This window comes from Pelodiscus sinensis, chromosome 1 (assembly GCF_049634645.1).
Source record: "Pelodiscus sinensis isolate JC-2024 chromosome 1, ASM4963464v1, whole genome shotgun sequence".
NCBI classification, from domain to species: domain Eukaryota; kingdom Metazoa; phylum Chordata; order Testudines; family Trionychidae; genus Pelodiscus; species Pelodiscus sinensis.
The window spans coordinates 251,548,265-251,561,088 of NC_134711.1; the positions used below are offsets into that span (position 1 = coordinate 251,548,265).

General features: G+C 49.5%; 1 protein-coding gene across 1 annotated transcript in view; it reads left to right on the forward strand.

Moving 5' to 3' along the window:
* Nucleotides 1–509: 509 nt before the first annotated feature.
* ABCC4 (ATP binding cassette subfamily C member 4 (PEL blood group)) overlaps nt 510–12,824 on the forward strand; it is a 203,069-nt gene continuing 190,754 nt past the window's right edge. Inside the window, exon 1 of the mRNA XM_075918815.1 lies at nt 510–982. Coding sequence (XP_075774930.1) covers nt 909–982 — 74 coding nt within the window. The 5' untranslated portion in view covers nt 510–908. The remainder of the gene's footprint in view (nt 983–12,824) is intronic.

Consider the following 12,824-nt stretch of genomic DNA (forward strand, 5'->3'; position numbering starts at 1 on the left):
CCTTTAAGCACAGCCCTCGGCTAGCCTGAGACAGCATCTCCACACTCTAAGTCCTCCTCTGATGCCCTGCCGGCACTGCTTCCGGCCATCCTTAACCTTGGTTCAGGGTCCACTTAATGTGGACATGCTAGTTCGAATTAGCAAAATGCTAATTCAAACTAGTTTTTAGTTCTTTTCTTGGGGAATAAGCTATCTCGAAACAGTTCTTTCAGGAGTTATTTTGAATCTAGTTATTTCAAACTAACTTCCTAGCATAGATGTCCCCTGACAATTAAGAAGTTTTTCCTAATGTCCAACCTAAGCCTCCCTTGGTGCCCATTTCCACCTCCTGTCAGAAAACATGATATAAAGACAACCAAGATGGGACTTCAATCCACAACTACAGAGACTGATACTTTATCCAGTCAGTTCCAGGGGCACCTATGAAAGATTATAACCCCACTGATCTAAGGTCGTTGCCCCCATGGAGCTGGCCTCCTGTGGCTTCCCGTTAACTTTCTAAGGCGCAAATCCTGCAAACATTGCGGCCCCTCAGGGGAGCTGGGCAGCTGTAGCCGGAGCCAGGAGGGGGCTCGCGTGTGCGGGAGCTGGAAGAAAGGAGGCTTATTGAAATCCTGCTCGCACTGAAGGCCAGGCCCGAGCCCCCCTGCCGGCGGGCGGTAGGTCTCCCGGCGCTGACCGCCCACGCTCCAGCACGTCTCTTGCCACGTCCCGGGGCAGCGCTTCGCGGGGATCGTGCCCGGGCGATGCCTGGCCCCGGCGGCTGCTGGCGGACTCCGGCCGTGCGAGGGCGCCGGGGCTGGGTGTCAGGTTTCCCGGAAGCGGCGCCGGGCTGGGGAGGCGGCGGCTGCCGGCAGCTGCATGCTGCGGGCCGGGCACTGAGCGGCGGCTGCAGGTGACAGCAGGGGATGGAGGCGCCGCGGCGGGAGAAGAAGCCCAACCCCCTGCAGGCGGCCAACCTCTGCTCCCGGCTCTTCTTCTGGTGAGTCCCCGGCCCGCGGGCTGCTCGGGCCGCCAGGAGCAGGCGTCGGAGCCAGGCGCGCACAGGAGCTCGCCCCGCGCCCAGGGTCCGCTCAGGGGCTCAGGCTCCCTCCCGGGCACGCGCTGGACAGAGCCGGGCAGGAGCTGCCGGCCGGGCTGGCGGGGGGGAGTGTGACCGCGGACAGAGCAGGGGGGAGGCTGTGCACATGGGGGGGGGGAGTGTGACCGCGGACAGAGCAGGGGGGGAGGCTGTGCACATGGGGGGGGGGGAGTGTGACCGCGGACAGAGCAGGGGGGAGGCTGTGCACATGGGGGGGGGGAGTGTGACCGCGGACAGAGCAGGGGGGGAGGCTGTGCACATGGGGGGGGGGGAGTGTGACCGCGGACAGAGCAGGGGGGAGGCTGTGCACATGGGGGGGGGGTGTGACCGCGGACAGAGCAGGGGGGAGGCTGTGCACATGGGGGGGGAGTGTTACCGCGGACAGAGCAGGGGGGGAGGCTGTGCACATGGGGGGGAGTGTTACCGCGGACAGAGCAGGGGGGAGGCTGTGCACATGGGGGGGGAGTGTGACCGCGGACAGAGCAGGGGGGGAGGCTGTGCACATGGGGGGGGGGAGTGTGACCGCGGACAGAGCAGGGGGGAGGCTGTGCACATGGGGGGGGAGTGTTACCGCGGACAGAGCAGGGGGGAGGCTGTGCACATGGGGGGGGAGTGTGACCGCGGACAGAGCAGGGGGGGAGGCTGTGCACATGGGGGGGGGAGTGTTACCGCGGACAGAGCAGGGGGGGAGGCTGTGCACATGGGGGGGGGGAGTGTTACCGCGGACAGAGCAGGGGGGGAGGCTGTGCACATGGGGGGGGGAGTGTTACCGCGGACAGAGCAGGGGGGGAGGCTGTGCACATGGGGGGGGGGGAGTGTTACCGCGGACAGAGCAGGGGGGGAGGCTGTGCACATGGGGGGGAGTGTTACCGCGGACAGAGCAGGGGGGGAGGCTGTGCACATGGGGGGGGGGAGTGTTACCGCGGACAGAGCAGGGGGGGAGGCTGTGCACATGGGGGGGGGAGTGTTACCGCGGACAGAGCAGGGGGGGAGGCTGTGCACATGGGGGGGGAGTGTTACCGCGGACAGAGCAGGGGGGGAGGCTGTGCACATGGGGGGGGGAGTGTTACCGCGGACAGAGCAGGGGGGGAGGCTGTGCACATGGGGGGGGGAGTGTTACCGCGGACAGAGCAGGGGGGAGGCTGTGCACGTGGGGGGGGGAGTGTTACCGCGGACAGAGCAGGGGGGAGGCTGTGCACGTGGGGGGGGGGGAGTGTTACCGCGGACAGAGCAGGGGGGAGGCTGTGCACGTGGGGGGGGGAGTGTTACCGCGGACAGAGCAGGGGGGAGGCTGTGCACGTGGGGGGGGGGAGTGTTACCGCGGACAGAGCAGGGGGGAGGCTGTGCACATGGGGGGGGGAGTGTTACCGCGGACAGAGCAGGGGGGAGGCAGGCTGTGCACGTGGGGCCGGGGGCCTTTCGCTGGGACCAGCCCCCTTCTCCAAGCCTAGGTCAGGTCCCGTGCGACCCGCTCAGCCGGGCTGCCCCGCGTCCTTTAGCCTCCCGCCAGGCCGCTTCTCGCGGTCCGGACGAGCCAGAGCGCACAGCCGGGGGCAGGCTGGTGGAGCTGCCAACCTCCGCTGCTCGCTGGGCTGATGCTGTGCGCCCGTGGGAGGGCAGGGGGGCGGCAGCGCCATCGCGAATAGGGAGCCTGCGATGCTCGCTGCTGTGCGGAATTGCCTCGTTGGGGACTGATTTCAGCCCCCGGCATGATGTTGTTCTGTGTAGTAAATGGAAAAAGGGAATGTGCTACTTGGGTCACAGCTTCTTGTCTGAGCCACCTGTGCTTAGGTCAGTTGTGATGCAAGTTGTCAGCAATTTTCAAACAAGCTGTTTCTTCCACTTACGCAATGAGCAGAGGCGAACCAGTCACTTGTTCCTTCTAACGAAATCTACCCTACCTCGAGCAAACTCCTGGTTTATTTTTTCTTTTTTAAATGAGATCCCTTAAGTAGCACGTGGCTCTCTGGGGAATCTTGCAAAGCAATACCCAATTATTAGCTGGCTGCTTCCTACAGTATCGTTCCTGACTATTGGTTGTTCCGTTTATCCTCTGGGGATCCACGTGTTGAGGCTAAATTTAAAGTGGACTGACTGCTAAGGAACTGCTTAGAAACTGCTTCAATTGAAGTAGGCAGTTAACATTTCTGCAGTAATAGGACAAAGGAGAATTAGTATGTCATGAATTGTTAAAATGAGCCATCAATTTGGAGTCTCTGGAGACCATCATCTTTAGCCACTGCCTTGTCTGTTTTCATTATTCAAATTGGGAGTAATTAAAAATATGTGGTTTAAAAATGTTTTTATTTGTGCTTCAGAATGTCTTGTGCACTAATACATGGTAAAACATGTACCCTAAGCTCCAAAACTACATCCCATGAGTGGCATTGGGAGGGAGATTGTGATAATTGCTGTTTTTCTTAAGTCCTGACTACTGGATTCATGTGAATACATTAGAATCTTTGCTTCAATTGTTTATAAAAAAGAAAGTTTCTAGCGATTGTAGTTGTAGAGAGAAGAATGGAAACGAGTCCCCCATACTTGGTACTCTAAAGTAGTGTTTTTCAAACCTGCTAGGCTGTGTATTCCTTTCTAAATAATTCAATCTACATGTACCCCCATCTGAGACGGGCAGAAGTGACCCATTGGGTGGAATGTGGGATTACATGCTCCCCCAATTTCTGCCTTTTTTCATCTTCTAGTTACAATTTTTTATTAACCCCCCCTACCCTGACAGATTGGTTGACAGTGGTCCCTCTCGTTCTTTCCATCCACACGTGGAATACATCTTGTTATATGCATTGAGGCATATGTGGATATGTATCACTAGTATCGACAAATGTTGCTGGCAATGATTGAGCTGTGGGAGCTCTGCTGATCAGCTGGGCAGCATCTGAATCTCTCCTGAGTAGCTCCCCAAACACTCAGTGTATGGGGAACACTACTGGGTGGGCTGCTGAGGTAAAGGAAGTAGAGGTGGTGCTCCCATCCTGAGCCCCACCGTGTGGGGTGGGCCTGAACTACCTGGCATTGCTGCTTGCCCCCTAGATGTTCCGCTGAGCTCCCGTGGGAGGGGGAGAGGAGGAGGGAAGAGGGAGGAGAGCTACACTCATGGGATGTAGTTCTGGAGCCTAGGGTACATGTTTTACCATGTATTAGTACACAAGACGATAGCATTTCTGAAGTACAAATAATTACAAAAACATTTTTAAACCACATATTTTTAATTACTCCCAATTTGAATAATGAAAATAGACAAGGCAGTCACTAAAAATGATCGTCTCCAGAGACTCCAAATTCATGGCTCATTTTTAACAATGCATGACATACTAGTTTGAAAACATCTATACTGAATATAATGTGTTTCTGCCTTTATAGGATTTTTCTCCCATACCTCCTGACAAGAGCTCCCATGCCCCTAGGGATATGTGTACCACAGTTTGAAACCCACTGCCCTAAAGACTTAAACAAACAGAAGGCAAATAAAAAGAACCCAATATTATTAGTCTCACGTTTTGTTTTTCAGCAGACCATATGACTTTTTGGGGCCTGACTCAAATGTTACAAACATGGTTTTGTAACATTTGGGGTTGGAAATACTGGGCATGAGTCACTGGAAGTTTTGAAAGAGCTGTGTAAACTGTGACCTGTCGCCATAGAGGCCCATACATCCCCTTAAGCACTACGGCTCCAGTTGGAGTTGTGCTAATGTTGGGTCTATGCTAGGGATGTAAGTAACTAGTCAACTAGTCCCTCAACTAGTCACTTTCTCCGCCTTGCTGCCTCTGCCAGCAGGGGAGGGGGGGAGGAGAAACAGGAGCCGGTGCTGGGGAGAGCTGGCTTAAAAGCTGGTTTCCCCCAGCACCGTCTTTGTAGGGCTCAGAGGAGGCAGGAGGGTAGCAGGGATAGGGCGTGAGCTGGGAATCAGCTGCTGGATCTTAATACATTTAAAAAGCAGAAGCGTGGAGTGGGGAGGCTGGGTCCGGCATGAGCCAGGACAGTTGATTCTTGGCTCACTCCGGATCCCTCCCCGCTGTGCACCAGCCTTTTAAACGTATTAAGAGCTGGCAGGCTCTTAAGACATTTAAAAGGCTGGTGCGCAGTGGCAGGGGGGAAGGGAGCTGGGAGGAGCTGAGAATCAGCTGTCCTCATGTGTTGGGTCCCGCCACTGCACTTCAGTCTTTTAAACGTATTAAGAGCCTGCCGGCTCTTTATACATTTTAAAGGCAGAGCCGCAGTGGAGTTAGCTCCTGGGGCCGGGAGCTGACCCTGCTGCAGCTTCCCCACTTATTGACTAATTGATGGAAATTCCATCCCTAATGTATGCCGGGGCTGGGCAATAATTTTTGTAGGAGGGGCCACTTTACCTGTTGGTAGTGGTTGCAGGCCAGCCCTGGGAGGGGTGGGGCCTTAGGCAAAAGGAGTGGCTCTCCCTAGGCACTGTGTGCAGGGCAGGGAGACTTTGTGTGTTACCCCGTAGGGTGGGGAAGCACAGAAGTTCTCTCCTTCCTCCCACCCTGCCTGGGGCACACAGCACCCACAGAGAACTGCCAGCCATTTTGAACAGCTGGCGGTTCTCTCTGGTGCCACATGCCCCTGATGGGGAGAGGATACTTGGTGCACTACCCCACACCCTGGGTCTTGATTGGACTGGTGGCGGGGGCGAGGCAGGGCGGACCGCGGGATGGATCAAATGGCTTGTTGGGCTGCATCAGGCCTGTGGGCCATATCTTGCCCATACCTTTGACTATGCCTTTGATTTACGTCTTTCTTTTTCAGTAATCTCAGGTTCAATGGGGCATTACTGCTCTTTCCACCAAATAAAGCTCCCCTAGTAAGGAAATCCTGCACTCTGCCTAGGGAAGTATACAAAATTCATCTGCTTATTTCTTAGCTTCTCCAGTTTTAAAGCTTCCTTAGGAGCTTGGAGCACTAGTATCTTGGGCCTCATTCATATATGTAGGTAGGTGAAACAAGCTTCAGAGGCAGATTTCCTCCTTCTCTAGAAGTGAAGGCTTTTTTGTCTAATTTTGTTTACCTATGCATGTTTTAGTGGTGGAAGAAAAATGCAAGGTATGGATTTTTATTCTGACTTATAATTCATCCATTCTAAAGTGCCTCTTTAAAACTTGAGAATTTAAAAAAGTCTATTTTACATCTATTATGTTGTTTTCCCAGGCTTAAGTATTGTAAATAAATCAACAATGAGTAGGGTACGTCTACACAGCAACATTATTTCAACATAACTTATTCCGCGACTACACAGCAGGCAGTTATTTCAAAATATTGTCAAGCTGGAGGACTTCTTACTCCAACTCCTGTAACCATCATTGTTTGAGGAGTAAGGGAAGTCGGAGGAAGAGTGATCTATTTGGAAATAAGTGCTGTGTAGATGCTCCCAATTTCAAAATAAATTATTTAAAAATAAGCCACCCAATGGATGTAGCTCAATTTGCATAGCTATTTTTAGTGAAGCCCTGCTGTGTAGGCGCACTCTTAGGGACCCAAATTGCATAGCTTATTTTAAGTTAATTTTGAAATAGCTTGTTTCAAAATTTGGTGCTGTTTATACAGTACTTATTTCAAAATAAATCACTTTTCCAAAATGTCCCTTACCCCTCATGGAACGAGGCTTACATGGAATGAGGGATGTTGGACTAGCGAGCCCATTATATTTTGAAATAACTGGCGTGCTCAAAAGACACGGTATAGCTATTTTTGGATATTGGAGGAATCCCGAAATAGTGCTGCAGTGTAGACATAGCCTTTTTGTTCCATGGATTGCATCTAGACAGACTCCCACATTGTTGCAGAACCTGTTAATTTCACTAGTACTCAATAGCCACACAGAATCCCACTAATTTATATCATATGGCAGGATCAAGGCCATGCGCTTAAAGTAAATTTCTCTTCAAAATTTGTATATAGAGGCCCCAAATCACCATGTTTTTATTTAAATTAAATCAAAATAGGTGTAATTACATTAAAGACATTTTGTAATCTTTCTCCCTTTACCCTCCTAAAATAAATCTTCATGTGTTAGGCCTTATCTACTCAACATTGTCCCTTTAAGTCACTTCACTTGTCCTATACTGTATGTGTCGTTATCAACTACATCACTTAATTCTTACTGAACAACTCAGGGAAAAAATACTATGGTATTGAATGTTTGCTCATTGGAAAGTTCACTTGTAATGATGGCTTAAGTGGTGTAAACTCATTATTAAGGACCTGTATCTTTTAGAAAACTGACAGAATTTATTCTGTGTTTATCCCAGAAAAGGATAAAAATGTCTTCAATAGATTAATTAAAAAACTTAAGGGATTTTATGTTTCTGTATACATCCACTAACCAATCTATTCCTGAAAGTTTCCTGTAGATGACAGAAACATCACTGCCTTAAAAAGTTGTTTCGTATAGCTTTGTCTGCTTTCAAATTGGAAGGAAGAAAAACAGAGAGTGCAGAGAATAATAACAAATGGCTGAAGAAGTCCCTTTAAACCTGTATTTGTGTTGTTCCACAAAAATATATGTTATTAAGTGAAACTTTTAAATCTTTCATTCAATATAAAATTAAGGTATTGGGCTGTATGATTCACACTGAAAAAATACATGATTCCCCATTATTTAAAACCTTATAATTTTCTATCTTTCTTTCTCCTTTCTGTTGGGGGAGGGGTGCCAGTTTTCTTTTATGTCCTCCTTCCCCCACCCCCTTCAAGATATGGGTTACATAACACTAATCTGCCAGGTAATCAGAAGGATCATAGCTACATAACCCTAATCTGCCTGGTAACCAGAGGGCTCGTAAGGGGAGTTCACCCTTCCCCCAGGGCTCTCTGTGTGCATGTCATCTGCACAACCCAGCGGTGCTAGGGCGACAGCTAGCAGGCTGTTTGGCCTTGTAGGCAGTCTGGGGCAGAAGCCAGCCTAGTTGCTGACAGCCCTTTGTGGTGCAGCAATCCAGTTTCACAGCTCTGATGACTGCTATCATTGGGTTTATTTTGTTTAGTTAGGAGTCTGCAGCAGGACCAGTCATACACACACGTATATGTACCATCTTGTCCTCCAGTCTGCACGCCACACGCAGGACGGCGTGTCAAGCATAGAAGAAAGGAAGAAAGAAGACCAGAGACAAGAAGACTGTCCACTTACCTGGCTTCTGCAACTCTGTCCCGTCTCTGTTCCTTTTTCTCAGTCTGGAGATGGTCACCTATCTCTTTTCTCCGGACATTGAGACAGTGGTAGGACTGTTTAAATCAGTGTTTCTTAAACTTTTTAAGACTGAGGAACACCAAACAATTTTTTTTATGAGGAATACCAAAGATTTTTTTGAACCATTTGAACCATTTGAGCCATTGAACCATTTGAACCATTTGAGCCATTTGAACTCTGTTCTCTCCGCGTATGGTGACCATATTTTCTGAACCAACATTAGGGACACATTAGCCATACCCCCTGACCTCTGTTAACCGTGCCCCTGACTCTCGGGCTCAAGATGGACACATGACCAGAAGTAAAAGGTGTCATGTGACCTCCTCTAAGAACTTTTCCCACTATCCTCCTACCAATAGGAATGAGTTTGGACCCCACCGAAGCCCCCTTATGCAACTATCCTGCAATTGCATTAACCCAATTTGTATCACATTAACTGGGGGAGGAGGGAGGGGAGAGGCTGGGGGAAGTGTTCCCTGTAAGATTTTCCTCTCATGAGCAGAATGAATTTTGTGTTGTGCACTAATATTGAGTTCATGTGGCTTGTTTGGATGTGCCACTGTGGCACCCAAGTTATTAATAAATATCTTATAAATCTCTACCTTTTCCCTCTGCTGCCCTGTCTCCTCCCCTTATTCAATCAGCTCCCCCGGTGCCTGCTGCCACCCAACCCCTCACCCTCCTCTGCTGTCCTGACTCCTTCCCTTCTGATTGCACTCAGCCCATGTGGGACCAAACCCCGTGCACCAGCACCTCTCTCCCCCCTGTACCCAAGACTCCAGTAGCCCCAGTCTGATCATGTGTAGCTACCCCTCCTCATCTCCTCTTCTAACATTTCCCTCTACACACCTGCCCTGCCTCTCTCCTCTGGTGGTGGTCCCTCCCCTGCAGGTGTCTGCCCTTTTGCTTCACTCCCAGAATTCTCTGGCACCTGCACCTTCCCATACCCCTGCACCCTCCTGGTGCCTTTCCCTTCCCTCACAGCCCCTGCCCACCTTGCCCTCTTTCTCCCTGATGCCCATCCCCTCACTACCCTCTGCCCCAGTTCCTCTCATGCCCCTCTGCGCCCTCACACATGACTTGCTCCATCCCCTCCTTCCTCATGTCCACCCCTCCTTTCAACCCTTCTCCCAGCACCTCCCCCTCCCCTCCCCTTCCTCCCTCTTGCCCCCAATTCTCCTCTCCTCTCCCAACATCACTCTGTCCCCTTCATTTCTTCCCCCCCCCGGCTCCCTCCCTCCTTCCTCCTGCCCTTTTCCTCATTGTCTCCACTTGGCCCCCTGGCATTTGTCTCTCTTCCATCCTGTCCCTTGGTGCCTTCCTCTTTCTTTTCCTACCCTGTCCCCCTCCCCTCAGCATAAGCCCCTTCCTCTCCCACCCCCTCTTCCCCCTAGTTCTCTCCATGCCCCTCCCCTACCTTTTGCCTTCCAGTTTGCGGGGCTGGAGTCCGTGGTCAGGCCCCAGAAGTCCCCGCATCCCCAGCCCCAGCAGGACCGCTTGCCGGACCTGGAGCTGGGCCTCCCGTGGTGCTAATTTTAGTGCAGTCCAGTCCCTGCACCAGCTTTGGCTCCCATTAGGAGGATTGTTGTGGGGAGGGGAGAAACCCCCCCACCCCACCAGACCCGGCTTGCAGAGCATGGCAGGGCTAGCAGGTTTGTGCACTGCCGCTCCCCTGGTGGGGGAGAAAGGGCCATGCACAGAGCGCACCGGCAGAGCCCGAACATACCCCGCTCTGCAGCGCTCCAGCCGGGCTCTGCGCGCTCCCTGCTGGGACTCTGGCAGCAGCTCCCAGGAGCGGCTTGCTGGGTTTGACCCCCAACCAGCGCCCTTCCCCCTCCAGCAGCGGTGGTGGCCACCTGTGGATGGAGGAGGCTGGGCTGGCAGCCGCACACAGCAGAGGCAGTCCCATGGCGGGAGGGAAGGGCCACATGGGGGAGAGTAGGGTTGCCGGCCGGCAGCGCATGCACTGCACGTGAACTTGGAGTTCTGGACACTACACGCCACTGGCAGTGGCCCTGGGAGCCCGCGCAAAGCACCAAAGGAGCTGCTTAGGTGCTGGGTGGAGGCGGGGAGTTGCTGCAGCGCTGCGCTAGTGCTGGGTGTCTTTAAATCTGCGACTGTCCTGGGGAAAAAAGGGACATATGATTACTATATCTCTGCGGCACACCTCGTACTGCCTCGTGGCACGCTGGTGTGCCGTGAAACACACTTTAAGAAACACTGGTTTAAATCATTCCTGTTTGGGGTTCTGGTCTATTCCAGGCTTCATCATGACAACTGGATTTTATGTTTGCTTTCTAAGTTTAGTGTTTTGTTAAATAAACCAGTATTGCTTTAGCTATTTTTGTTGACTTGATTAATGCACAGTGATACAGATATGGTGCAGGTGCAGAACCTGTGTCCCAATAGGCAGGATTCAGTCCTGGTCTAACATTTCTAGGGGTTGTGGACTGAAAAATTGTGAGCTCAGGAACAAAACAAACAAACAGTGTCACGTCCATGGACGTCACATCCATTGAATGCAAGCAAGCAATTATTTTATAATGGTGTCACTGGTATAATGTTAATTGAGTGATAATTTATTTAACTCCGAGGTTACTATAAAATGACATCTTGCCTGCTAATTGGTAGAAGTTATGAAAATAAGGGCAACAGTAAGAATTTTTTTTAAAGAAATTTTCGGTGGAATTATTTACAGTAGCACAGAGATTAATAAAATCCAAAATAGTTTCTTTGATATTTTTTGCCCTGTGCTTTTGTGTTTGCAGGATCATCCTTATGGGAAGAATAAAGGCTTGGAGGGATTAATTTGAATGGCTTGGTTATTTTCCTTAACAATTAGAAGACAATTGAGTTAGCGCCACTGGTTAGTTTGACAGTTTGGACAGTAAAGATAATTTTGTTTTGGAAAATTGTTTCCATTTTAACATGTTTGGCACAAGTGCATAGAATTAAGATAGGCATGTCTCAGGCCTTGTTTTTGCTAGGTTAAAAGATGCAGTGTAAAATTTAGGAAGACAAGACTGTAGCTTTTCACACAAATTAGCATGTTGAGTTAAAGATTTGGGGTTTACTATGAGTCCACTTTTTGTCAGAGTCCCTCCTACATTGTGCTTGTAATTGCTCATTTGAGTTTGTCTGGCTTGTGGTATAAATCAATTGCTTTATATAACACCGACAGGTGGGACCTTAGTGCATGAGCCTCTACAAAGTGAGCTGAAAGCCAGATGGCTCTCAGCTAAGGCTGTAGAGCAAACTCATTCTTTTTCTCTGTAAGTGGTCTAAATGCCACTACATGGGACAGTGCCCCACACCCATAGGTGTATGGGTTACACTTAAAGAAAATTTTTTTTTGCCTCTATGTTTTATCAATCAGACTTACAGTCTTATTGAAGAAATACATCGGGTATGTGTCGTGTGGTTCAATTAATTTAGATCCAAGGGAAACCAGGACACTCCAGAGAGATTTAACCACTTTCTTATTTATTGCAAGCTTTAAGCAGTTAATATAGTTGTTACATTTTTACAAGCCTTAAAAACAAACAATTACTACACAATTTAAACCTTAAATACTATAAATTCTAAAGCAATTAGTACAGCGCAGAACAATGCAAAATCAATTAATAGAAGATTTATTATACAGTAATTACTCATTTAACATGTGCCCGCATAACACCGTCCTCAAAATAACACGAAAATAATCAAGTGGCGGACTACTTCACGAGGTGGTATAAGTTGGTGAAAACAGTGGTCATACGCATGAGTGGATGAATACACGTGGAATTAGCGCTCCTCCGCTCACTCACGTGTTTGTTTATATTTGTGTTTTAACAAACCGCGATGACTTGTGTTGCTAGATACCTTGCTGTGAAGTGTACAAAGTACATGTATTATCCCTTATCATGAGTGGAAAGCGTAAGGAAAGTTATATATCTGCTTCTGGAAGCAAAAAGCATAGAAGAGAAACTTGAAGTGATTAAGCAAATTGAAAAAGGTGAACGTAATTGTGATATCTCCTGCGCTTTGAATATGCATGAGTCTAGTGTGCGCACAATCCGTGCCCAACCTGAGAAAATTAAGAAAAGTTGCAAAAATGCAACACCAGTGAGTGCTAAGAAGGTTGTTCGTACACAGTCTAACCTAATGAAAAATATGGGGAGGCGATTGTCTATGTGGATTGAAGACCAAACAGAATGAAAGATGCCACTGAGTTTGGCTATTTTTCAGGAAAAAACCAAAGCTTTATATGATGCTGTTAAATTAGAACTGAATGAAGCCGATGCCAAGCCTTTTAATGCAAGTCACGGTTAGTTTGAACTCTTTAAAAAGTGTTCAAACATAGATAATATAAAAATAACTGGAGAGGCTGCTGCTGCTGACATGGAGGCTGCAGATCATTCCCAGCAATATTTGAAACTATTATAAAGGAAGGTGGCTATTCGTCTAAAGAGGTGTTTAACCTGGATGAAACAGGACTCTACTGGAAGTGCATGCCAGCACGCACATATATGTCTCATGTCTGAAGCT